At 42.0% G+C, this 25,968-nt stretch overlaps 1 protein-coding gene across 6 annotated transcripts in view; it reads left to right on the top strand.

Annotated features, from left to right (window-relative positions):
* The window catches only part of LOC309707186 (calmodulin-binding transcription activator 1-like), a 55,689-nt gene extending 39,092 nt beyond the window's left edge, over positions 1 to 16,597 (top strand). Inside the window, exons 6-21 of one of the 6 annotated variants that reach the window (XM_082534340.1) lie at positions 652 to 723; positions 2,637 to 2,790; positions 4,173 to 6,037; positions 7,347 to 7,473; positions 7,978 to 8,112; positions 11,089 to 11,237; positions 11,864 to 12,048; positions 12,135 to 12,213; positions 12,299 to 12,566; positions 13,195 to 13,715; positions 14,002 to 14,150; positions 14,257 to 14,503; positions 14,684 to 14,752; positions 15,269 to 15,414; positions 15,496 to 15,564; positions 16,257 to 16,597. In XM_082534340.1, coding sequence (XP_082390466.1) covers positions 652 to 723; positions 2,637 to 2,790; positions 4,173 to 6,037; positions 7,347 to 7,473; positions 7,978 to 8,112; positions 11,089 to 11,237; positions 11,864 to 12,048; positions 12,135 to 12,213; positions 12,299 to 12,566; positions 13,195 to 13,715; positions 14,002 to 14,150; positions 14,257 to 14,503; positions 14,684 to 14,752; positions 15,269 to 15,414; positions 15,496 to 15,564; positions 16,257 to 16,332 — 4,311 coding nt within the window. In that variant the 3' untranslated portion in view covers positions 16,333 to 16,597. Of the gene's footprint in view, positions 1 to 651; positions 724 to 2,636; positions 2,791 to 4,172; positions 6,038 to 7,346; positions 7,474 to 7,977; positions 8,113 to 11,088; positions 11,238 to 11,863; positions 12,049 to 12,134; positions 12,214 to 12,298; positions 12,567 to 13,194; positions 13,716 to 14,001; positions 14,151 to 14,256; positions 14,504 to 14,683; positions 14,753 to 15,268; positions 15,565 to 15,710 lie in introns of all 6 variants that reach the window. The other 5 variants (XM_082534339.1, XM_082534338.1, XM_082534336.1 and 2 more) reach the window with 5 other exon arrangements.
* Positions 16,598 to 25,968: the final 9,371 nt, after the last annotated feature.

The raw sequence follows: 25,968 nt of genomic DNA, 5'->3' as shown, positions 1-25,968 counted from the left end.
GGTGCAAGTCATATTTTTGTGACTGCTCTGTTGAAAAACAATTTCATATTCTTTAACTTCAGGTATTACAAAATCATATTGCAGTTTGTTTCGGGGGGTTTAAGAAATCTCAACTGTTTTACTGGCACCAGTTTGCACTATTTTGTACATGCACTATGTCAGCATCCCGCCCTGGAGGAAGTCCATACCAAACCCCGCTTTTCGTCATACTTTCCACGCTGAGGCTCCACTCACACTTTATGCTTTGCTCTCCTCCTCCTCCTCGTCTTCTTTGTCCCCTTTACTGTTGCTGATCTGTCTTGCAACGTCTGTAAGACGACAACATTGTAACTTTTTGTGAATTCCTAGTCTTGCAGAGGCAGTAAATTTCACAATCTCTTGTGCTATAATTGTCAGCATCAGATTTATGGTATTTTAGAAAAGACATTAGGAAAAAACGCATACAGCATGTTTGCAATTTAGTTTTAGCACCGCAATCAATACAACCTAAGTGGGTATAACCTAAGTTCTCCTCTCTTGTTCTGTCCTTCAATGTCTTCTCCCCCTCTCTTCTCCTTTTTTGTTTTTGTCTTGCTTCCGCCATCCCCCTTCTTCTCTCGTTAACCAATGTAATCTCTTTTCCTCTCCTCGCCTCTCCTCTCCTCTCTCTAGTGTCTGTATGGCTGCTACGTCCACTCCTCCATCATCCCCACCTTCCATCGTAGATGCTATTGGCTGCTGCAGGTAAGCCCACTGCCCTTTCCCGCCTTTCCTTATCGCACAGCATTTATACACATTTTTTAAAAAAACTTTAAAAAAAGATTTCATAGTGTTGTGATGACTTGTTATTACTTGTCATTTAAAGCACCATAGATTTGTCATTTTGGGGCTATTCCCCCTCCCATTATGGCCACTCCATGGCATTTATTTCAGCTGTGTTAGTTTTTATTTAACATTCTACCTAAAAAGGACTGCTAGAAATTATCTAGTATATCATTAGTTTTACACAGAGCTTCACCTGTTAAATTTTCAAAACAAAACACTAAGCTAAACCATAAAGCAGCAATAAAAGTCCTCCTCTTCTGAATTAATGAGGCAGACTCGGACTGCTGGAAATACTGTCACAAAACTGGGCTCCCAATAAAACTTAATGTTGTTTGGCCAAAAGGAGTTTCCTGCACACACAATTAGACCACTGGACTACACCTAGAATAGGCTCGGCATCTATAGCGGGTCATATACAATGCCATGCCTTGCAGAGCGGGAAAAGCATTTCTTCTCCAGAAGTTGACTGTAACTTCCTCGAGCACAGTGTGATGCCTAACACTGAGACTCGATGCTCATGGCGAGCATGAAGGACTCAGCCACTAGTCTCCATGTGGTCCTCTCCAAGAAAACACCCCGAAGCTACAAACAACACACACACAACCTGCTCTCACGAACTCGCGCGCACACACAGACTCACGTACAGATGTCTACTGTGTATGAAAGCGTGTTGCTTTTCAACAGAGACGTTGGACTCACTCTGCTGCTCATGTGAGAGACAGCACAGAGCAGCATTTGTGTGCACGCTCCCCACGCACACCCATACAGGTCTCACTCGCTCTTTTGGGACATATAGTCACCAGGACCTCATCATCTTCAGATGGCAGGCTACATGATTCATCATAACATGCCTGCATACATTTATATACTCATCCTCTGTCTCTCTGTCCATTTGAAAGAAAATAATGATTGAATACCAGGCTATGGAAATGTAAAATATGGAAATGTATACTTATTTATTCATTCATTTCCAGAATTTCTTGCATAATTTGTCACATTAAATTTACAAGAAAATTTCAGCCATCAGCATAAATTGAACATGCCCTTACCCAATACATTTTTTTGCAACACGCCCCACTAGTTAGACTCTCGTGGTCTCTGGCTTTGAAGGGAAATTTGACTTTTTTTATCTTTAATGTGCCATTTTCTGCTCTTTACACATATATCAAAACACATCAGTGGAAATGGTCATAAATCAGTCTATGAATGCTGTTGCATTGCACAGTGAGGTGCTGTAGCAGCCTACTGTGCTATCCTCTTTCGGAGAGAAAAGTGTTCCACCTCAGCAGGTCCTCCCCTCACCTGAGTCTGTCTACTGAATCTTTCATCAAGAGGAGCTTCTCTCTCTCTCTCTCACTCTCTCTCCAACACACACACATACACATACACACATGCAAGTGAATGCACTTGTTGAATCATTCATGGGGTAGAAATTCCATAGGTCTGCTGGTGACCTGCAATATAGTGAGAATTGTTCTCGTCCTTTGTTTCTCTCTATATATAAATGTAATACACACATACATGCACAAACACACATGTAGGCACTGCAGGGTTAGAGAGAGTGATGAGTGGGCTCAGGCTGATAAATCTTTTATGGGCAGGTGAGAGAATCTTATCTGACACGCAATGTTCGACCTCCTCCGTATCCTCCGCTTTCTCTTTCACTTTCCTTATGCACTTCTCCTTCCATCAGTCCTGATGTTGATATCTTTTTTTAAGATTTTTTTCTTTTTCTCTCCCATAGGTGGGAAAACAGTGAAATCGCTGAAATGATGAGCTTATGCCACATGTGTACATGTGTACATTGTTTGTGTGTCCTTACTGTTTGCTAGAACCCAGACATTGTGCTGGTGCACTACCTGAATGTACCGGCGGTGGACGACAGCGGGAAGCCATGCGGCCCTGTCCTCTGCTCCATCAACACCGACAGGAAAGAGTGGGCAAAGTGGAGCAAGGAGGAGCTCATTGGACAACTCAAGCCCATGTGTGAGTTCTCTGTGCATCAGCACTTACACGACCTTCCTCCTACTCTCAAGCACTCAGGTTTTTAGCCCTCGCGCTTTTACTAAATTCGGGAGTGCGGCTAACCCCGGGTCAGTATCATTCCACTTGTCGTGTTCAAGTAACACTGGCAAAGATGCTGAAGAACCCAGACAAGCATGAAAATGAATCAGTAGACAGTTAGTGTGGAACATCTAAAGCAAAGATCATTTGGTTCACTGGCTTGTTTTTATCTTTGGCAGCAGAATGGAGCCCCGTCTGGAGCTGTGCCATCATTTATCAAAAGAGACAACAGGTGTTGCAGTGGTTCATTGTTGATCCTATGAGGGGTTCGCTGTTGCACTGAAAAGAAATATGTGATGTAACTGCAGCAGCTTACTGTTTAGTTCCTCGTTGTAAGTCAGTGATCCAAAAAAGAAGAGTGGATGTGCCAAAACACCGTACGTTAATTAACATGTGAATAAATGATATGTACTGTCATTAAAAAGAATCTTGTTCTTTAAAAATCCATTGTAGTAAGAGATATCTGCTACATATTATCAGGCTTTATGCAGTTATTTATATACATATATAGTTTTTGATGGCTCCAACAGTCAACGCCATGCTGCCACCTAGAGGCAGATACAAATTGCAACCACTAAATTGAGGGATTGAGGGAAAGAAGACAGGGATGCCTGAAATATCCATCATGTATTATTCATAAATGAGCATCAGGGAGTAGATAACTCCAGTACACACACTAGCGCACATATACACACACACAGATCTAATCGCACCCATCTTTTGATCTGCATTGGAGGGGCAAATAAGGACAGCTGCCCAAAACTAAGTGGCTTGTTGACTTAAGTACTGCTTCATTTCTTCTTCTCGCTTCTCCACATGTCCTAATTTGTTCACACAGCTCTCTGCCTTTTCCCCCCTCCCAGCACTTCTGGTTTGATCACTGACTTGATCCCTCAATGGTCAAAGGGGTTTTTATTGGCATTAGACCTCTGACACTTAGACTGGTGTTTGGCGTTTGTTATCCTCTCTGAAAAAATGAGCCGGCTACATACTGAACCTGTAAATGAATACAGCTAGTTTAAAGTTTAGAAATATCTTTGAGTAGTAAATATCTTGCAAAGTAAGCAAATTGTACATTCAAGGGGTATTTACTTAAAGTTGTTGCAGCAGTTGTATCAGAGTCTTCATGAAGTCAGTTTTCAGTGTAGATTCTGAACACTAGAGGGTGCCATTACACACTCTTAGATGTATATGAGTTAATACTACAATATGTTACTGGAAAATTTGACCTGAAAGTATGAAAGGACAGAAAATGATGACAGATGTTTGGTTCTTTGTTGATGTTTTGTTTTGTTTTCTGCCAGGTGCTGGAAGCAGCCTGCATCAGAAATGTTCCAGTGTCAAGCAGCGCATCATCTCCTCCAAGCAGGAGTCAGGAGCAGCAGCAGGAGGGGGAACTGCAGTCAGTACCAATGTAGCAGCAGGCCAGAGAGCTGAGGAAGCAGATGGCACCGAGGTCCAGAACAGCGACGTGTCAGAGGGCCAGACAGAGCCCAATCCTGGAGGGGGGAGGAGCAGAGCAGGTGGAGGAGAGAGGAGGAATGGCAGGATAACCAAACCCTCCTTACTCCCACAGAGCAGCATGGAGGTGTCTTCTTCTACTTCCACCAACCAGGTAGAGGTCCCTGACACCACACAGAGCTCCCCGCTGTCAATCACCAGTGACATGGCTGACAGTCCTGCTCTTGCAATTGGAGCGGGCTTATCACAGAGCACAGCTGTGTTCATGTCTGAGGTCACCACGCTCACTGGGGATTCGGTTTATTCCGCCGGCCACACCCACCTGCTGGCAGCTACCCACGACAGTGCCACCGCTGGGATTCTGTTAGCTGTTGCCCCTGAAAACCAGAGATTTGCATCGTTTCCTGGTGGAGTAGGATTGGGCGAGGGAGGAGAGTTGGTTCTGTCCAGCTCTTTAGACTCTGGTGGAGCAGTCAGCCTTCCTGAAACCACCATGACCTTTGACCCCGATTGCTTCCTCAACAATCCCAAGCAGGGCCAGACATACGGAGGAGGTGGAGGGAAGACTGAGGGCTGTAACGGTGATGATGGAGGCCTCCACTGTTCCTCTAATGGCTTTGTCTACAGCCCAACCCTCGTCAACAACATCAAGACGGAAGCTACACCCCTAGAACAACCCCTGTCCACTCAGAGTAGCTACGTAGGAGAAGGAGCTGGCCTCAGCCCCAGCACCACGCTGGAGCAAATGGATTTCAGTGCCGTCATGTCATCAGCCTGTGTCCCAACCCTGACCCAGCCTTCACACCACCCTTCCCCGAGCCTCTTCCTCCAGGCCTCCCCTCAAACAAGCCAGCCCTCCCAGCTGCAGACCAACAGTACTGAGGCAACCCAGGAATCTGGCGAGGCCCAGGCTTACATAGGCCTGCCCACGGTGCCAACAGACTCTTCAGTTGCCAATGGAGACTCACATACACACCTCCATCAACCCAGGACAGACCAGCAGGCCCTGTGTGCAAGGAATGGGAAAGGATCAGCAGTGGGTTCCTTTCCCCTGACACCGCAGGATACCACTGTCGACCAGTCAGGCAGCAGAGGACACCAGGAGGTCGGAGGCCTAGACAAGCCTGCTGAGAATGGGGGAGCGTTACTCCTCAAGACCGGAGATCCTCGTGAAGCTTATGCCAGTGTTGACACAGAGCACTACCTCCAACACACAGATGACAACGGAGGAGAGGAAGGCGGAGGAGGTGGCGGAGGAGGAGGAGGGGAAAATGAGATCCTTTGTAATGGTGTGAGCTTGTCAGGGGCAAGCAGCTCAGTGGTGGCCAGTCCTCAGTCAATGGCTACAGGCGCAACCATTGAGGGGGCGCTCTACAGCTCTCCACTTCCTCAGCAAGGTGGGGGGGTGTCAGCTGCAACAGCTGGAGCAGGAACAGCCATCAGTCTGGAAGGCTTTGAGGCTTCTTTTGGAAGCCAGTTTTCTGATCTCATCAATGATTTTATCTCAGTTGAAGGGTCTGGGAACGGGGTCGGGGCAGCTGTCAATGGGGTTCTAATGCCCCAGGAGGGGGCAGCAGGAGAGGAGCAGGGCACAGCAGCAGGCCACTTGCAAGGCTCTGAGGTGGAGCAGGGAGCTTTGGGATTGCTCCAGGAGACTGGGAGGCTGTTTGGCGTGACAGACTACTCCCCAGAGTGGTCTTATCCAGAGGTTAGTAAACCCAACTTGATTGTCATTCATAATTATTCCCTACAGTGAAATTAGTCTTTGCAGCACATGACTGAAGGTGGCTCATATGAACGTTAAGTACTGAAATCATGCTGAGCACAATTTGTACCGCCAGCTTGCTTGTGTGGTCATTAAGGAGACAGAATATTTCAGACTCAGCTGACTGGATTTTGATGAAATTTCAATATTTAACTGATTCTTCAGGATAGCCTCATTAATTTACCCATGTACCATTTCTAATATTCCAGACACCAGTCTGTGATATAATTACCACAAATACTTAAGATAAGACTGCATCTTACCGCCATCATTTCCAAAAGCTATGGTGTACCGAATTTTATGGCAGATTGAAACTGCCAAAATTTAAATTAAAGAAATATCAGAAATAAAGAAACTGAGTTAAATACCACATAAACGACTTTGTAACATAAATTGATATTTTAGTTTTACCTTTATTTTCATCTCTCTATATTTGTATTTTTCTCATCTACTACAGACATCACAGTTTATTTATGTACATTTTAAAATTAGGAATATTGTACAAAGGTAAATAAATACAAAAGGCAAAGCAAATCAATTCAGTTTACATTTTATTAATGACTTATTGTGTGCACTTTTAATATTACTTTTCATACATTTAAAAGCATATTTGTATTTATTTAATAACTCCTTTATTTAACTATTTATTATTTTGGCAGTTTTAATCATCCATAAAAGTCTGCTACTGTGTTTTTACAGCTTTCATTTGAATCATCACCAATACATCCTTTTCAGGTTTAGGTTTCCTAAAGAAACAACAACAGTTTTCTCCAAAGGCCAGTGATCCATTTTTGCACTAAATGCCTCCTTAATTTGCCGGCAATAATGATCTTTATGTATTGCATTATTTTTAGCTACACTGGCAGGAACACAGAACAGCTTCATTCAGACAGTTCAAGCTAATTTGCTTTGCTTTGATGTAAGGCGTAGCACAGCCTCTAGGGGCTGCTAGCAGTCATGGATCTGTCATTGCCAAAGTAGCAGGTAGCCTACTTTGTGAATGAAGAAGAATGAAAACGAAAGCAAATATTTAGGCGCCTGGGTCCCGGACATTTGTCTTAGTCACAGATGGGGGTTTTGATAGAAATAAGGCATTCTGCATACTAACACACATACACACATCGAGTGAAGTGTCTCATTTCTCTAAGACTGTTGTTTAAACTTATACTCTGTAGCAGTGTACTGTAAACACACACACACAAAAAGCTACACTGTGTGATATTACTCTGAGACATTTACCTGTCTGCTGCAGGGTGGAGTGAAGGTGCTCATAACAGGTCCATGGTTGGAGTCAAGCAGTGAGTACAGCTGTCTTTTCGACCATATCAGCGTCCCCGCTGCCCTCATTCAGCCCGGGGTGCTGCGCTGCTATTGTCCAGGTAACACACTTGTGCTTGTGAAGACTCTGTTTTGTCTGTTTGTTTGTTTTTGTTTTGAATGCCTTGGTATTTCTTTGCAAAGCACTTTGTGAGCTTTACTTACTTTAGTCTCTCACAACTCACACTTTCCTTTATTTATAAATTCAAACCTTGGTCTGACCTTGATAATAAGCAACTTTTGAAGAAAGGAAGACCCTGACAGGGTTGCTTTTCAGGAGATGCAATCATTTTAATATTACAAGATGATACAAATGAACACAACGGGGTTTTTTTTATTTGTTTATTTTTTTAGGATTAAGTAAATGATACTTGACTATCAGGCTGTTTGATCAGTGTGATTGGGGTAAAGTTCAAGGAAATACTGACTTGCATAAGCATAACATTCACAATATATAATCTGTGATTGACTAACAAACTTTCCTTAAGTTAGCCTTTGACATTTACCACTGCAGTTCATCCACTGCTCCACGCTCCAACACCTTTTTGATATCCGTCTATTTCCAGCCCATGACACAGGACTAGTGATGCTGCAGGTAGCTATGGGCGGTGAGGTCATCTCTTCCTCTGTGGTGTTTGAATACAAGGCACGTGATCTTCCAGCCCTCCCATCTTCTCAGCATGACTGGCTGTCCCTGGATGGTGAGGACCACAATTTTCTGTGTACTGACGGCTGCACTTGTTTCAGTGACTTTAGCATGTAACTGGCTTATTGTATACACAGAGTGCTGATATAAACCTGAGTTTTGTAAAAACTCAGGTGTGTGTGTGTGTGTGTGTGTGTGTGTGTGTGTGTGTGTGTGTGTGTGTGTGTGTGTGTGTGTGTGATGCTGCCACTTTGCTACTCTGTTCTATTCCCTGATTCTCACATCCTGGTGTGAGATGCTTTTTGTTTGTTTGTTTTTCTGTACTCAGTGTAATCCTGACCAGTTTTTCCCGCTGCTTTTCTTTAGTGCGTCTCTTCTAGCAAGCAGCTGTTTTTTCCGTAACCCTCCGCCTGCATGCAAATTGTATCTAGCAGTAAACTGTTTTGATGCCTGTTGTTTCAATAGCGCAGGCATGTACCAGGCTCTTTCATCTTCACTGACAGCATTCATAGAGATGTTCGGCTTTGCCTGGTTGGCTTTGTTTTGGGCAGAGTCGCTTATTACTGAGTCTTGTTTGCATAAAGGATTGTTTTGTTTGAGCTGTAGATGTTCTCTGTGAGTTAAAAAAAAAAAGTACTTTAAAGGTGATAGAGAAAAATGAAACTTTCTTTGAGTGATCTGGAGGAAGGGGGGGGGGCGCTTTTGTGTGCAAAATATATCTCTTGATACAAATGCAGTCCGGAAACGCACGGGTCTCCTCGGTAAAGGCATGTCCTGGGTCTGCGTTCGCCCCCGTCTCTGCCTTGCGCAATGCGGCAATGCGGCTCCCCGCAGCAGGCTGGCTGATTTCTTTTTTTTTCTTTTTTTTTTTTTTGCCTTGCTAGAATGAAGGGCAAGGACATAAAGGCACAATCGCGGACCATTTGACAGACGAAATGCTGGGCACCGCTGGCAGTGGCGCTGTGCAGCCCGTGCTATATTTAGACTCTGCGACTGACTGTGAGCGGAGATAGCGGGCTTGGCGCGTTTCCCCCTCTCTTGTCCTTTGTTTGGCAGAGGCTCAAAGTATGTGAAGCATACAGATAAATAACTACAATCAAACACCCGTAGCACCCGGCTTTGTCACACGCCGTTGCTCCAGTGTGTGCAGACATGCTGACGACCGAGCCTCCTGCAGCTCCGAGTCTGGCGGGCGGATTTGAAGCGCGCTGTTTTGCCAGACATAAAGTGGAGACTGCTCGCTCCCTCTCTCCTTCTCTCTTGCTCTGTCGCTCGCTCGCTCTCTTGCTCTCTCCCTGCACTTAGCTGTGTTTTTTTGCACGGCTGGAGTAGCAACGTGTGAGTCGCACACTTCAAACTAACGGGGTTGAAGCGGGAACAAGAACAAAGAGAGAAGCAGATAGAGAGAGACTCGCTGTTTGGGTTCGTAGCTTATTTGATTTGTTGATGTTTTTTAACTGGTCTTTGTAGCTCAGCTGAGTTTTTTTTCTTGTGTTGTAGATGGACATAAACGTCCCAATTTTTCAGTTTAATTCAGAGCTGTGGAGCCTTTGCTAGGTTTCCATCCCACGTTTTCTGTCAGTTTCTTTTTTTAATTTCAGTAGTTTCCATGTGGTTGCCCTGCCAGTCGATTTTAAACAAATGCAGGTGAAGCTGCCACACGATGCCGTCACGCTGGCTCCCAGCCTATTTGAGTTGAGTTGTAGAATTGTGGATGAAGCTTGTCTGGTTGACCTGTTCGGTTTCAGCACCACCAGGAGTGGACAGAGCCTCTGAACACTAAGAAGCTCATGTAGAGAGGCCCTGATCAAAACAAGCATATAGAAGAGTGTGGGGATGCTGATGTGCAGATGTGTTGTTTGTGGAACATTTGGGCATGTTTGGATGACAAGAATTCTCAGTGACCTGTGTGTAACAATAAAAAAACCCGAAAGCATTTTACTTTTTGGTAGAGTTTTGGCACAAGTTTGATCATCAAAAGCATATTTAGCGATGTGCTGTAACACTGGAGACTTTCAAATTTGGTGTTTTTGTTTGTCACTTTGGCCAAATCTCAAAGGAAATCAGGAAGTCTGAACAGCACAGTAAATTCACAGGTACCAGGGATAATTATTGTCAAGCAAACTCTTAAAAATCAGAGAAGAAAAGAGTTCAACAGGTGAAAATGTGTCGATATAATGAAAATGCGGTTTCTTGCTTATGTCTTGCTTCTTGTTTATAAGATAATGTAATAACTGTGCGAAATAAGACTAATATTAGCAGCAGTAATTATAAGGCCAAGTAGAAAATTAATTACAAAATAATAAATTCAAGATTTTATTGAACAGTTAAAAAGGGGAATAAAATGACCCATTTAACTGCATATTTTCAATTAATATCTTCAATTATGGGATTTTATTGTATTAGCTTTTTCTATTAACCAGAAATTAATACTGTAGCAGATATCAGGGTCTATTCTTTTTCTGTGTGTGTGTGAGAGTGTTTACATGCTGATGCGTTGGTGATAATAGGTGAGGACAGGTGTTTCTGATGTGTTTGGCTGCTAAAACTATTGGAGTGTTTTTGCCTTGTAGTCAGCTGAGCTGTTTTGCTCTGGGATTGGCAGAGTGGAGTGGGAGGAGCCTGAGCCCTTCTGTCACTGTCATGGCCCCACCCACCTCTGGTTCAGTCTTTGTGCTTCAGGCAGCAGAAAGAAAAATAGGAGTGAAATGAGAGCAGAGCAGAAATAGAGACTCTGTGAGAGAGCAGCAGGTGGAATGACATAATGTGCACTGCAGCAAAAACCGCAGCAGTCCTGAAACAAAGGGTCACATGCAACCCTGCTACAGACATAAATCTGCATTGCATACATGCTTATTTACACTCTTACACTCTTGTTGATAATAATGGGAGTCATTAGATTTAAGCCAGTATTGAATCCCTTCTGCTTTTAAGCTTCTCTATAGCATTTATTGAACTCTCACATGGATTTCCCTAATGCCACAGTTTGGTGGTGCTTACAGCTTTAAATGTCCCACCTTCATTTCTGTAGATACCCAGTTCAGGATGTCTATCTTGGAGCGTTTGGAGCAGATGGAACAGAGGATGGCTGAGATAACCAATCAAAATCCCAGCTCAGAAGCCATGGCAACAAAGGGAGGAGGAGTGGAGGGAGGAGGAGCTACTGATCAGCAGTCTCAAGTAAGGCTGTTGTGCCTCTTACGATGAAAGTTCCCTTTAGAGCTTTAAAATGTGAAGGCGCACCATAAGAGAAGTGCTGAAAAACATGTGAAACCAAATTCAACTGTTTAAATTTAAAAGCAGCACCATGTGAAGTCATCGTATGCACAAGCAATACATGTAAGCCAAAAGCTCAGACTCCTCTAACACACTGTTTCACATATATTTTTCTACTTTGAGCTCTAGATGATGTCAAAGAGAGGGGATATCCCTAATATGTGGTCATCTTGGGGCAGCTGTGACAATTCGGAGTGCTCTTCAAACCTTCTGTTTGCAAGTGTCAGCCAATTAAAGGAACAAAAACAAGTTGTTTTTCCTTGACTGATAATGAGCTGAATTTACAAGACAAACTTACAAAGCCTACTTAACAACACAAATACAAGAATCTGGCCCTGTCCACATACAAAACTGATCATTCTTTAGTGAAGTGCTCAAAAGCAGTATTAGTTGCAAGGCTTTTTACTGGTTTTCCTTATATTGCAAAGGTGTTGCAGTATGGCAGAAAAGTTAGTGACACCTTGAAATATATTTTTAGCATTTGGAAAAGAGGTTGACCTAGTCTATTGTTTTATTTTACAATCTTCTAGATCTCTCCTGATCAGGGGTCATTCGAAGGTCGTGTGGTGGTGGTGTGTGAGAAGATGATGTCTCAGCCGTGCTGGGCTTCTTCTAATCAGCTCGTCCACAGTAAGAACTCCAGAGGAATGACTTTACTGCATCTGGCTGCAGCTCAGGGTTATGCGGGACTCATTCAGACACTCATTCGCTGGCGGTGAGGAACACACAATTACAACATGCCATCTTGACGGCACAAACTGGAATGCCAGTAATTTTAATGCTATTTGTGTTTCTTCGCAGCACAAAGCATGCTGACAGTATTGACCTCGAGCTGGAAGTAGATCCTCTGAACGTAGACCACTTCTCTTGCACTCCATTGGTGAGCAACCAGTGCTTTTTTGTGCATATTGCTTTCTTTCCATTCCTCTGTGTGTGTGACAGTTGTTTTCCTTGGACTTCCATAGATGTGGGCTTGTGCTCTGGGCCATACTGAGGCGGCATTGGTGCTTTACCAGTGGGATCCAAGAGCTCTAGCTATTCCTGATTCACTGGGACGCTTGCCGCTAAACATTGCCCGATCCCGGGGCCACACTCGATTGGCTGAGCTCCTAGAGCAACTGCAACATAGTCCTCAAACTCAGGGCCAGCCTGCGGACACTTGGATGGATAGATGGAGAGGAGAGTCACAGACGGGTGGGATGAACAACAGCCCCAGCCCTAACCCAAACTCAGGTTTGTGGTTTCTCAACAACAGGAAAAGTTTTGTTTCACCCTCATAAATAACAAAGTTCTATTTATCCTCTGTCTTTTATTGTGGAGATTCTATTTACTAACTTCAGCCACCAACCTTTAATTATGAAAGTGTATGGATTTTCACTGATATATAGCTGGTTAGTTTAACTTAATATAGAGAGAATAGAAAATGTACCTAGATAACATGAGCCACCTCCCAGCATGACTTAAGCCCTCCTCATTAGCATTAGTGTTTAAAAATGTAGTGAGGTGTTTTTTGGATGGTAGTAACTTCCTCTTTACTGGTTTTGTAGAAATTGCACCAGGAATCGTTTAAACATAACCCAAAAACTATGACTTCATAGTTTTTGTTTTACACGTTAGGTTTTTGTTCCGTTTGTATAGAGGGAGCTTTAAAGGTGTTGGTAGGCAGTCAGACTTTCTTTTCCTGAGCTAAGCTATCCTACTGCTGACTTTATTTATATACAAACTGATTCTGAAAATTTTGTTTGACAATCCAACAGTAAATCATTACACAGAAAACTGTAAATGATCACCACTATTTCTGATTTTAGCTGTAAGTGTAAGTGTTATTGTCGCTGTTTTTCCACCATCTTTGTTTCCCCAGAGCTGAGGAGAACCAGGGCAGGAAGCAAGCCAGACAACCAGAGCCAGAGCTGGAGCCAAACAGAACACAGACCCCACAAGGGAACCCAGGGAGAACAGGGAGGTCCACCCCCAGCCAAGAGGCTCAAACCCAACCCAGATTCACAGCAACAGCTAGCTAACTCGATCTCTGGTACCACCCCCCTCAACTCCTCTCCAGGTCCTAATCCTCAACGGTCTCCTCTCTCTAAGCCGCTACAGACGCAACCCACGAACCTTAGCTGTCAGAAGGCACCACTTACCAGGTCCAGCCCCAGCCAGCCTCAGCTTCCTAGTGCCCCATTCTCCCACCTGCAGGCCAGGATAGGGGGAGCTGGAGGGGGCAGCAGGTGGAGTCTGAGACAGACTCTGGGGCAGCGTAGCCTCGCCAGGAAGATTCTAGGAAAGGAGCGATTGGCCGTTCACCTGCGTCAAAGAGTGTTGTCTGACAGGGGAGAGGAAACAGAGCTGTTGACCTATCAGGATAACGCAGATGACTTGCAGGTACAGATTTTTATGTGCAGTGTTGAGTTCGATCTCTAACCAAGCATTCATGCATGAACTGAGTAGCTGATGCAAAGTCAAAAAGTACTCAAAATGGAAGTGGTAAATCATGTATTACTGTGCAGGAGGAAGCTGTAAGTATAAGATTTCAAAGTCTTTGCGATGAGTCATTTAAGTATAGAGTGTTATGTGAGACTTTAAAGAGCTATTCAAAACTTACCCAAAAAACTAAGAGGAAGTAGGTTTTATAAATATTTGGGTAACCTTTCCTTTTCATGATTTGCAGATGGACATCACAATGCTAGCTGATCACATTGTGGAGGCTTCAACTGGCAGACTCAAGCAGGAGGTTATTGAAGCAGAAATTGAATCCAGGAAGGTTGGGATCAGCAGTGATGTCAGATTACTGTCTGGTTACCTTGGTGAGGTGGAAAGGTGAGGTTGACATATTTGCATAAGTTATTGCATTGCTTTTTTGTTTTTTAACAAACAACCATTCTCAATCTTATTATACTTTAAAAGTAATATTTCTTTTCCTCAGGTTTCTAAACTCCAAACCTCAGACTCCCAGCCCCAAGCCAAATTCTCTCTCAGGGCCAGAGGATCAGCAAAGTCCTCAGGCTAAGCAAGCCCCATCCTCCCCCTCTGAGTGGACCTCCTTTCTTTGTGCAGCTATGAAGGAGGAGAGGTTGAAAACAGATTCCTCCTGTCTAGCCATGACTGAGGCAGAGCAGGGAGAGCTGTATGAGACCATCAGGCATGCTCTGCACTCCCTCAGAAAACACAAGGCCAGTGTAACCTAAACTCCTTTAGAAAAAAAAAAACTGAATTTGTCTTTATGCTCAGCCTACAGTGACTCAATGTATTATCCTCAGTTGTATAATCCACATTTGAAAAAAACAAGCTCAATATGATTGCAAACCATTTTACATATACAAAATTTAGACAAACTCTTGTCACTACCACAGGGTCCCATTCAGGAACAACGCAAAGAGATTGCAGCAGTGATTCAGCGCTGTTATAAGAGATACAAGCAGGTAAGAGTTAACAACATGTAGCCAAGATTAGCCTCTAACATGTCGCTCTGCAGTTCAATAGTGAAGTAGTGACACAGCAGTTGTAGTTGTTTCCTTCATAGATGTAAGCTAAATTATCAGGTGAATTTTCACTTTGATTCTCTCTCATACGTGGCTAAATCTGTAGTAAAGAACAACAGATTTCAGTCCACTTGAAAAAGCAAATCTTGCATGTACACGTATGCACTTCTTGTGGGGTTTTTTTTACCTTGTTGTTCTAATATAGCAATCTGAGAGGAATATATGTAACTTAATGCTGTCATGAACTGAAAGAAAAGATGTTCACATGATGGATTTTGTGTATTCTTGAGATTTTTATTCACTTGCTTCCTGGTCATTATGTAATATAGCAAAAAGTAAGCTCACAGGTCTGTAGTGCATCTGTGGGTCTTATCATGTGCAGACATGTTGCATATTGCAAAAGTATGTCTTTTCTGATCCCAGTGAGTTTTACAGCACTGTTGTCCTCTCTTCCAGTATGCACTTTATAAGAGGATGACCCTGGCAGCCATCTTGATCCAGAGTCGTTTCCGGAGTTTCCATGAACAGAGGAAATTCCAGCAGAGTCGTAGAGCAGCGGTCCTCATCCAGCAATACTACCGCTCCTACAGACACTCTCTCAGGCACGTCTCACACATGCACACACACAAAGGGAATAATTATCTTATGTATAATCTCTTACCCCTCATCTTTGCCTGCAGCAGCCTCCTAACTAAAAAACAGAACCAGGCTGCTCGCAAGATCCTGAGGTTCCTGCTCCGATGCCGCCACAGGTAAGACCTAAAACTCTTAATGCTGATTCAAACACAAGCGCACGCACATCCAAAGACACATGCTTGACGCTTAACAAACCCACTGCCACACATACACACACTACACTATTGCTAATAGTTGGTGTTGTTTTACTGTTCACGTGAAGCCCCTTGATGGACCATAGGCCTCTGAAGCGGGTGAGTCTTCTCTTGCTCTCTTCTCTCACTCCCTCTCTCCTGGTGGCTGATGCCTGTTTGCATGTCAGCAGAGGGAGGGGGAGAGGAGATCCTGGATTATCATCCTTCCATCTCGCTCTCTCTCTCTCTTCTTCCCTCCCTATCACCTTGTCTCTCTCTCTCTCTGTCTCTCTCTCCCTCTCTCTCTCTCTGCCAAATGATGTCAGGACTTGTGCATGACTGACATAGTTAGAGGAGCGATCCCTGCGTATGGTTTTCCTAGGGGCATGTTCTGACTGTAATTGCAAGGGGACTTTAAGTGTATTGCTTGGCCTGCAAGTCTTATTTTTTGTGCCTTGATGGGTGGGGAGAGTAGCAGAAGGGAGAATGTGTGCGTCTGTTGGAAGGAGTTGCTGGGAATTTGCTGAATTACATGCGGCCTTTGGATATGAAAATGAAAAAACAAGACATGCAGTTGCACGCACACTTACACAAATCTCCGACTCTGAGACTAATATGTGTTTGCTCTTCTTCAGGGCCAGAGAGCAGAGAAAGGCCAGGGGTCCTGAGAGCCCACCACCAGGCCCCGCACAGAGCCCCCTCAGCCTGTGAGCAATCTATGTCCCCCTCCATCTTCTCCTTTTTCTGTCTCTTCTCTTCTGCCCTCTCTAAACTCCCTTCCCTTTCCTGACCCTTTTCCCTTGCTTTCTTCTTTCCTCGTCTCCCCTCTTTTCTCTCACTCCCTCTCCCCTCTTCTCTCAAGATGAAAAAAAAAAACTTTTCCCAGACAGACTGAGGACAGGATAGGTGTCCATCATGGCAGCTCAGACAGACAGACTGCTGGGCAGAGCCCAGGGACCTGGCTCTGCCCACAGCACTGATCCTCCTCCCCAGTTTCACTGGGAGGCCATCACATTAACCTCATGGCATTCTTTGCACTCTTCATGGGTATGTTTCTTTGCAAGAGCAAGTCGACGAGTCAAACCAGAGAAAACGAGGAAGCGCCCGACAACGGGATACCGCTGTTCACGGCGGTGGCCGGATGCACCGAAAGGCTCCCGTAATGAACAGCTCGCTCGAGAGAAAGGCTACTTTGACATGCAGAAAACACACAAAGCTTGCTGCGTTTTGTGTCCGAACAAAAATCCATGAAAGAATAAGAAAAACATAAACCAAAAAACTCACTTCTGTGTTGCATTTGCATGCAAGGTTTTTCGCTTATTCCTCCTCTCCATCAATCCCGAAGAGCTACAGTCGCAAATCATTCTGCCGATTTAGTATACCACAGTATCACCAACCACTCTGACTCGCAGGCGTGCAAACCTATTACTCAGTCACCCAATCAAAAAGGGGAGGAACTGCACTTGAATGTAAGAGGGGCATTGTTAGATAAAGGGATGGGGTCTGAATAACGATGTCTTAATTTGTTACATGGACTTTGTATGGAGTCGTTCTCAGAGGCGGCATTTTGCCCGCCCGATGTGGTGTGTCCGTGTTTGTTCAATTCAATGCATGTGTTTGAGCTACGAGCTCCTGCATGCTTGCCAAAACTGCTTTAGTGTTGTTTCTTTTGTATTTCTGTGTAATTGTGTCTCACTTACGTCCTCATCAACTTATCCTTGCCCTGTGTAATGTGAACTGTGTAAGGACAACTTACTTATTTTGGGTGCTTTTGTTTTGTTTGTTTTTTTAAAGGGAAAAAAAAAACTTTATTTATTTAAGGGTCTGATTATTTATTTAATTGGCTCAAGAGTGGTTGTAGCTCGAGGCTGGTTTTTTCCCCCCCATGTGATGAAATGCGACATGTTCCAATGGTTAAATGTCTCTGTTAGTTTGTTCTTTGCGTGAACCTCTAAATCCTACCTGTGGTTTTGAGGAGAGAGTCACATACCATTGCCTTGACTTCTTCTTGAGTCTGAGAGGTCTCTATGCTTGCTCTGTACAGGACATGGGTCCTATACCTGCCCCTATACAGGGCACTGGTCCCCATATTAGCCCATACGGGCAATCAAATCCATATTTTGGACTATTGCATATTCCTGTATATAAACTGACGAGGTAAGGGGATATGAGGACCCTGAAACTTTTTCATAAGAGGACTGTATTTAAGATTATAAATTATTTTACTCCCATAATGAGAACTTAAGACAGAGACCTGGGTACACAGGATGGCTGTATTGCTTGTAAATAATGTAGATAATACAAACGGATTAACGTGCATGAGATTTAAGACAAAGAAACAGCAAAAAGAACATGTTAGTGGCTATGGACTGTGAGAGGATTTTAACTGCTTCACTTTAAGAGTATCCAGTTATAAGTGTTACTGAAAAGAACATTTTGTTAAAAAGCATGCAACTTGAAAACTCTAATGTTAGAATTATAAGTGGGAAAAACAAAGTTAGCTGAAACAACGATCTTTCAGACAAAACATTTACACTTTGTGCTTTTCGTTTCTTGGCTAGCAAAAATTAAACTCCTTTTGCCAGTAGTGCCAATTATTATGAATGCTATTTTGCCTAACAGTATGTTACGTTGGCGAAACCAACGCCCAAAAGATATCGGTAAGATCTACCGAGGCAACACGCAGACAATAAACCGCAGAAGAGATGTAGTGCCAGCGCAGCCGTAGACCTCCTACAAGTTCTGAAGTTTGCCCAAGGCAGGCTTACTTATAGGTGACGATGCACGTGGGGAAATGATGCCAATGGCGATGATGATCGTTTAAATGTGAGTGCAACGACTGACGATGCAAAAGAAAAGAAAAAAAAGGGAAGAGGGCGCTACATTCTTCACAATGTGGTTGTGCTTCAGCAGCATACTAGCTTTTATTAAGATCATTTATCACACCTACAGCGGATCCAACCTGGCCTCCAGTCTAAGCTTTCCATCCTCAAACAGAATGTCCTTCCCCGTTTTGGTTTTGACATATCATTTTCTCCTCATTGTCACTGCCATAATTCTACTACATGTACTTTAGACTTATGGAAAGCTCTGTTTAGAAAGTGCCTGCTCAATAACAGAAAAGTGCAAAATAATATCAGGAAGTATCTTATTGTGTGTCCTCTGAAAGGTTTCCAGTTAACCTGTTTGTTTTTTCCTAAATTGTGTGTTTTCAAATGAATCTGACAGTGTTAAACTTGACCTTAGTCTAAGCTGGAAGCTGTAATTGGGAATGTGGTGTGAATGAATGCTCATGGCCTGATTGACGCTGTGTGTCGCTTGCTCGGGCGATTAATTACCCTATTGCCGTTAAGTCCTACTTTTTGTGTGCGTTTTTCAGTAATTAGAAGGGAGAAAACCGCTGAATTCAGCCTCCGTGTACTAAAGTATGAAAGGCACAGTCACGAGTATGTTCGCCCTCCAAGAGGAAGCTGTGTTTTCTTTCACTTTGTCTGCTTTTCCCCTACAAAAAAAATATTTTACAACATTTAAACAAAATCATAACTGGGCTTTTTTTCCTCATAGAGGACAAAAATATCTTTCACTCACTTCCTTTCTTTGTCTTTCTCCCTGTCTCACAAGGATGTGCATAGACACATAAACGCAAATGTACACACAGGTGCAAAAATAAAACGGCCACACGCTTTCTCTCTGTGCTTATGTCTTCGGGAACAATGAAATCTCTCCCTTAGATTTTACTCAGGGTTGAAGAACAGGGAGATGGTATGTGGAGTGCAATGACTGCTGGCACAGAGTTGTAACACTGCAGGTGACAGGTTGTGTACATTTGGGTGTGTATGTGTACATATTTGAATGTGTCGGGGATACGTCTTCCACTTGTATCCACACTCTTTATAATAGTCTAGAAGCAGCAAATGTGATCTGTTTGCCTTATCTGAGAAGAGAGTGGAAAAACACGCTTAAATATGAATTCCATTCAAAGCAAGTAATAGGGTAGGAAAAAAATACTTATGCATTTGCTGTAGTCTTAAACGCACAAGATTCTTAATATAAGAAATTCATAAGTGATACAAAAAATAGGTAATGGCCCCTGAACACCTGAAAAACAAAACAAAGTGAAAAGAGATAGCAGATTGTGAGATTAACAGCTGGAAGATATCGATTGTGTTCCATATGTTTTCTGAGGTTTCATCATACTGAGAGGCAGCCATGGTTTGGACAGTGCTGTTAGGAGCGTTCATACGGTATCACATGAATAACTTCTTAAACTGCCCTTCCTCTCACATCAGCACAACTAAAGGACACTGCTTTTATATAACAGACACACATGAACATACGCACATACACAACAACTTCTAAATGCTCAAGCTTACAGACTACACGCACACGCGAAACTGAACACACAGATTGCAGAAAATCCATCAATATGCTCACGTTTTTGGAGAGGATGGTGACTGTAAAAAGATTATGTAGAGTAGAAGAAGTAAAAAAATAAAAAATAAAATAAAGAAATAAATACATAAATAAAAATAAGAAATGTTGCCATAGTAAACAGCTGGTTAACATGTGCAGAGATGGCCTCTGTTCTCTTAAGTCCGCCTAGAAATGAATGGTATATAACCTTTCAGGCCTTGTTTTGAGAGGGCGTGGCCAAACACCACATTGCATGCTAGAATGGTAGTCCCTCATAGATAATCTATGGCTAGACCTCTCCTTGCCTTCCTCTTCTTTCACTCCCCCCTGGCCCTCCCCGCTTTTCTCCCGCTCTCATCTCCTGCTGTATTCCCACCTTGCCTGCTGTTGTGTTCTCCATGCCTATCTCAGTCTCTCATTCCTTTTTATTTTGTAGCCTAGTTTTTAACTTCTTTTGTTTTACGAACATGCATGCACAAGCATCACTAAATTGTTGATGTTTTAAAAAGAATATTTTGTTGCTGAGGCCATGCAAAGTGTTTTGAATATTGCCCTTATATGTGGAAAATGTCTTCTGAATGCTTTACATAATTTCTGCTGTAAAATGATATCAGAATAAAAAAGAAAATTTGCACTTTAACACATTTCCTGGCTCGTATTTATCCCTCACTGGGTCCCTAATGAGAAACTTGCAGATGCTCTACTGAAGGGATGTCAAACTCATTTTACACTGTGGGCGACATATAGCAGGCCAGACCAGTGAAACTCTCCTCTCTCTCCTATCAGTGTAAACAGGTTTACCTACACACTTGATCGCTGGGATAAGTATTAGAAAAAGAATTGATTTTAACATTCCAGCTCTTTGCCCAGATTGTCTTGTGATTAAAAAACAGAGTTTTTAGTTTATTTACAGAATATGTTCTTTCTTTTTTTTAAATACCGTGGACCTATTATAAAAAAAACAATCAAAAATAGAAGTTTATATAGTAGAAAAAGCAGGAAGGTTTCTGTCATTTAATTATCTGTTACTTTGGTGTAACATGAATGGCCATGGCTGAAATCCTCGTCAGTAGGAAAAGCTGTAAAACTTATGAAAATACAGTTAAAAGTTCATGTTTATTCTATTGCTGTCAAACAATTAAAATTTTTAATTGGATTAATCACAGGGTTGCTGTGGATTAATTTTGATTAATCACGATTAAATATCATTCATTTTTAATCTATATTAATCACATTTCATTTTGCATGAGCAAACAGACTCAAGAAAAAAGGGAATATATACACACCTAAAATGTTTATTGAGCACCTTGAACATTCATGTTAACAAAAAACTGTAAACATGTATCCACATTAATGTGGTCCTAAGACAAACTAACTTGTTGACATTGCCCGAGAGGAGAGCTGACCGCTTCTTATTTACAATGTTGCTTGCAACTGTGAACGGTCTCTCGCACAGAACAGCGGTTGCAGGAGTGGGCAGATATTTGCAAGCCAGCAGTGCCAGCTTGTCATGAGCTCCTGAAGGAGCTGACCACCACTCCGAGGGACAGTCCTAATGATCGGCTCTGCTCTATACAGGCAGAAACTCCTCATCTGATTCTGAATCTGAGCCCATCTGTAACAGACTCACTCATTACAAGTCTGTCGAGGTGAGGACTCATCATGCAGCAGTCTTTCAAGTAATGCTTTGCATTAAAATGTGATATTTTAAGCTGGAAGTGCTTCGGTGAAAAGAAGATTCCTTCTTGCACAATTGCATAATACTTTGTGTCGGTCAACTGTTCCGTCTTGTTTTTGTTTTTTTATACTCAAATTTCCCATCGAGAGGACCAATCATCTTCCATATTTAGTTGACTAATTCTGCTGCCTGTCACTACCAGATCAACTGCCTGTTTGCTCATGTGCGAAGGTAACTCTCCTTGGACAAACTGCCCGAAATGCGTTGACAGAGACGCGTCAGGGATTTTGAGTCATTCTGCACTTCAGATGGGTTAACTGCGTTAAAAATTTGAATCTGCTTATTCATGATGATGGATTTATCAGTCCTGAAGACTTTCTGTGACTCTGTAGTGGCATCAGTGATCTTTCATGATGTGGTCTGCTGCTAAGCGTTCCTTAGCAATACAAATAATTATGAAAATAAAATGAACAAATATTTCCAAATTAATCTTAACACATAATGCTCTGGTCATAATTATATCAAGGTGTTTCACATCAATGAATGTTACACTAGCCTAAATGTATTGCTAAGTAGCAGCCAATCAGAGTGCCCCAAAGGACCCGGCTGGTGGTCAAAAGGAGTGGACACATATCCATACCTCTACAGGTATGTCATCTGGACCAACTACCTGTCCACTCTTCATCCTCTCTACTCTTCATGCTCTTCATAGCTGTCCTAACTCCCTTTTTACTAATTCACTAATTTCCTATATCCTCTTTCTATAATTTTCTTGACTCATCAGCTCATCAAAGTACTCTTTCCAACACTATATACTAACTGAACAAATATACTAACTGAATACTTACATCTCTATATTTAATCACCCTAATCTGCTGCACATCCTTTCAGGTTCAGTCTCGCTGCCTAGTCGGTTGATACAAGTCCTTTCTTTCCTTCCTTAGTGCACATCACATTCACTATAAGGATTTTCCTTTGCCATCTCATTGCCCAGTCTCCCAGTAGTACTGTCGACTTTCTTCTTTTCCATGCTCTTCCTTTAAACCCTTTACTGTACTTCCACCACCAAGTTCCCTTCCCTTCTCTCCTCTGTCCAGAGAAATCAACAAACACCTTCTTGGCAGTTTCCCTCACCACTTCAGCTGTACTTTCCCAGCACACCACAGCCTTGTTGTCTTTTCCTACACGACTGCACGTCCTTATAAGATGACAGGAGAACATAGTTACTTCAGCAAAACTATTAACAGTACATTAGGATAATACTAATGTAATAATTTTAATTAAGAATCTGACATATAAAATCCTACTTAAGTAAAATTTTGCGTATTATCACGAGTATTATATTTATCTTTATTATTTTATACTTTTTAAATATAAAGTATAAATACTTGTGAAAACTTTATGAGTACTTTACAACAAGGGACTTGCTATGCTGTCAAGTTGCTTGACCGTTACACAACTTAAAGTTAGTCGCAACTTGATTAGATATGATTGGATATTTATGAATCAATGCAAGGTGGTGACAGGTTCGTTTGCCTGCTGTGTTTGACATGACATAAGGGTACAGTCTGTTTTTTAACAGCGTTTCTGGATCAGTGTCATCATGAGTTTAAAAAAAAGGAAAGAAAAGAAAAAAGAAAGATTGATGCTTCTCTTCTGTGAAAAAAGTGAACCATGGCATTTCAGGACAAGACTTGGGGAAATTGTTTAATTTTATTTCATGCTTGTAAGCACACTTGAATTTGTGTCATCCATCACTAAAACAAAACAGACTGGCTTCTCTCTGCTGAAAAAAGTGAGATTTGTGCCATCTCAGAGGCTCCTGGAAACTTGGGAAATTTTTATGTTACAAAAACATGACATTTTAAAATATAGAAACCAGATTGATTATTGCTACTCAACAGTAACTGGGGGCGGAGCTTAGCAAATGTGTCAGAGGCCTTTAGAGTGCTTTATGTTCAAATGAATGTTGTCATAGCATTAACTGAAGAAAACATTTTGCAGAGTGCTGGCAGATTTTACACACACTTGCAGTGGATTACAGTTGAAAAAAGGAGAAGACAGAAAAGGAAGAAGAGATTATTTTCTAAGGTAAGAACCACTGGGCAAGTGACAGTTGCTAAAGTGGAAATTTAAAGGTGACATGCAGTGTCCACATTAATGTTTAACTTTTCTAAACACAGTATGGACCTGTACATGTGTTGCTCTTCTAAGGTACCTTCTTGCTGCATAGTGTGAAATGCTTTTAAGAGTACAACTGTGCATGCAATTTTTGCATTATGGTTACAAAAGAGAAGTTGAATCATGTATATACCACTTCAGTAAGTTTTTGCATTGCAATGGTGTATTATCTTATTGGATTATTGATCATTTTTACTGAAGTAAATAAATTCTCCTTTGACTGCTCAAGGACATGAAAGACTGTTTCAGATGGGCATCCCTCTTTATTTGTTTTGTCAGACTAGGCTTAGGAGAATGAGGCATTTGTACATGGGTACTCACATTTTGTAATTCCTTTAGTGTGATATAACAAAGCAAGTACTTTCTTACAGCCCATTCTTACACCAACCATGTTTGAAAATCTTCCAGGCTAACTACTAAAATCTAACAAAGAGGAATGAAAATGTTTGAATTTAGGATCTGGTATCTTTTGCTGTTTAGCTAGGGAAACTATGCGTGTGTGTGTGTGTGTGTGTGTGTGTGTGTGTGTGTGTGTGTGTGTGTGTGTGTGTGTGTGTGTGTTCATTTTATTTCATGCTTAAAAGCACACTTAAATCTATGGTCGTCCATCAGTAAAAAAAAACAGACTGGCTGCTTAATGCTTCTTTTTCCTGGAAAAAAAAAAAGAGATTTGTGGCTTTCCAGACGCTCCTGGAAAATTTGTTATGTTACAAAAAGATGACATTTTAAAATATACAAGCCAGGTTGATTATTGCTACTCAACAGTAACCAGGGTGGAGCATAGCAAATGTATCAGAGGCCTTTAGAATGCTTTTCGTTCAAATGAATGTTGTCATAACATTAATAGAAGAAAACATTTTGCAGGGTGCTGACAGATTTTACACACACTTGCAGTGGATTACAGCGGGAAAAAAAGAGAAGACAGAAAAGGAAGAAGAGATTAATTTCTAAGGTAAGCATCACTGGGCAAGTGACAGTTGCTAAAGTGGACATTTTAAGGGTATATGTCCATGTTAAGTTTAACTTTTCTAAACACAGTGTGGACCTCTACATGTGTTGCTCTTCTAAGTTACTTGTTTGCTGAACAGTGTGAAAGTGTGAAATGCTATTAACATGTAAAAAACAACAACAACAATCATTTATTATTGAAGTTGCATCCAGTAAATCTAATATCACTCATCAATCCTCTCACTTACTGCTTTATTCTGATAGTTAGTTGGACACAGTATTTCATTTCCCCCCATTTGGACTTTATTTTGTTGTCTGAACTTTTTCCAAGCGTTTCAATAAACAGCTCACCTGTTTTCTTTGTCACATCTACAGACTGTGACATTTGAGTACATTTCAGAGCCTGTTAAGAAGTTTAATTAGGACTTGGACTTCTTCCGGGTTCTGATTTTGAGTGTCCAGCCTCAGCGACACATATCAATACATAAAACACTGGTTAGACCTCATAGTCAAAGCCAATACAGACATTGGAAGAACTGATGCAGTGCAGGCACCAAAAACAAAATCACCTGGACAACATTTTGGAGAATGATGTACTTGAACCTTACCCAATACACAGTGTTGGGGAGTAACTGAATATATGTACCAGAATTATGTAATTAAAATACAAAATATGAGTATCTCTATTGCGTTACAGTTACCACATAAACATAGGTGATAATTAGAATATAGTTACTTTGCTGAAATAAATGAATTACACAGTGGTCTTTTCCTGTTTCATATGTTAGGCTATCTCCTCTTTAATTTTGGTAATTCCACACACTGCCGCAAACTCAAACAAAACATGCTTGCTGTTGTGTTCTCCATGCCTATCTCATTATCTCATTCCTTTTTATTTTGTAACATGAATGGTCATGGCCAAAGTCATCATCAGTAGGAAAAGCTGTAAAACTTCTGAAAGTAAAGTTATAAGTTAATGTTTATTCCTACCTTCACATTTTCCAAACCTGTCCTGTGGTCTGGGTTGGAGGGTTTGCCAGGGGAATTTTGGCCCAAAGCCCTATGTTTGACACCCCTGCTGTACTCTAGCTGGTTTAGGCCCTGTCATGTGCCCATAACACTCTTTG

This window comes from Aulonocara stuartgranti (genome assembly GCF_965226115.1).
Source record: "Aulonocara stuartgranti genome assembly, chromosome: 5".
NCBI lineage: Eukaryota > Metazoa > Chordata > Actinopteri > Cichliformes > Cichlidae > Aulonocara > Aulonocara stuartgranti.
Note: the sequence above shows the minus strand (reverse complement) of the source record. Positions and strands in the feature narration are given on the sequence as shown.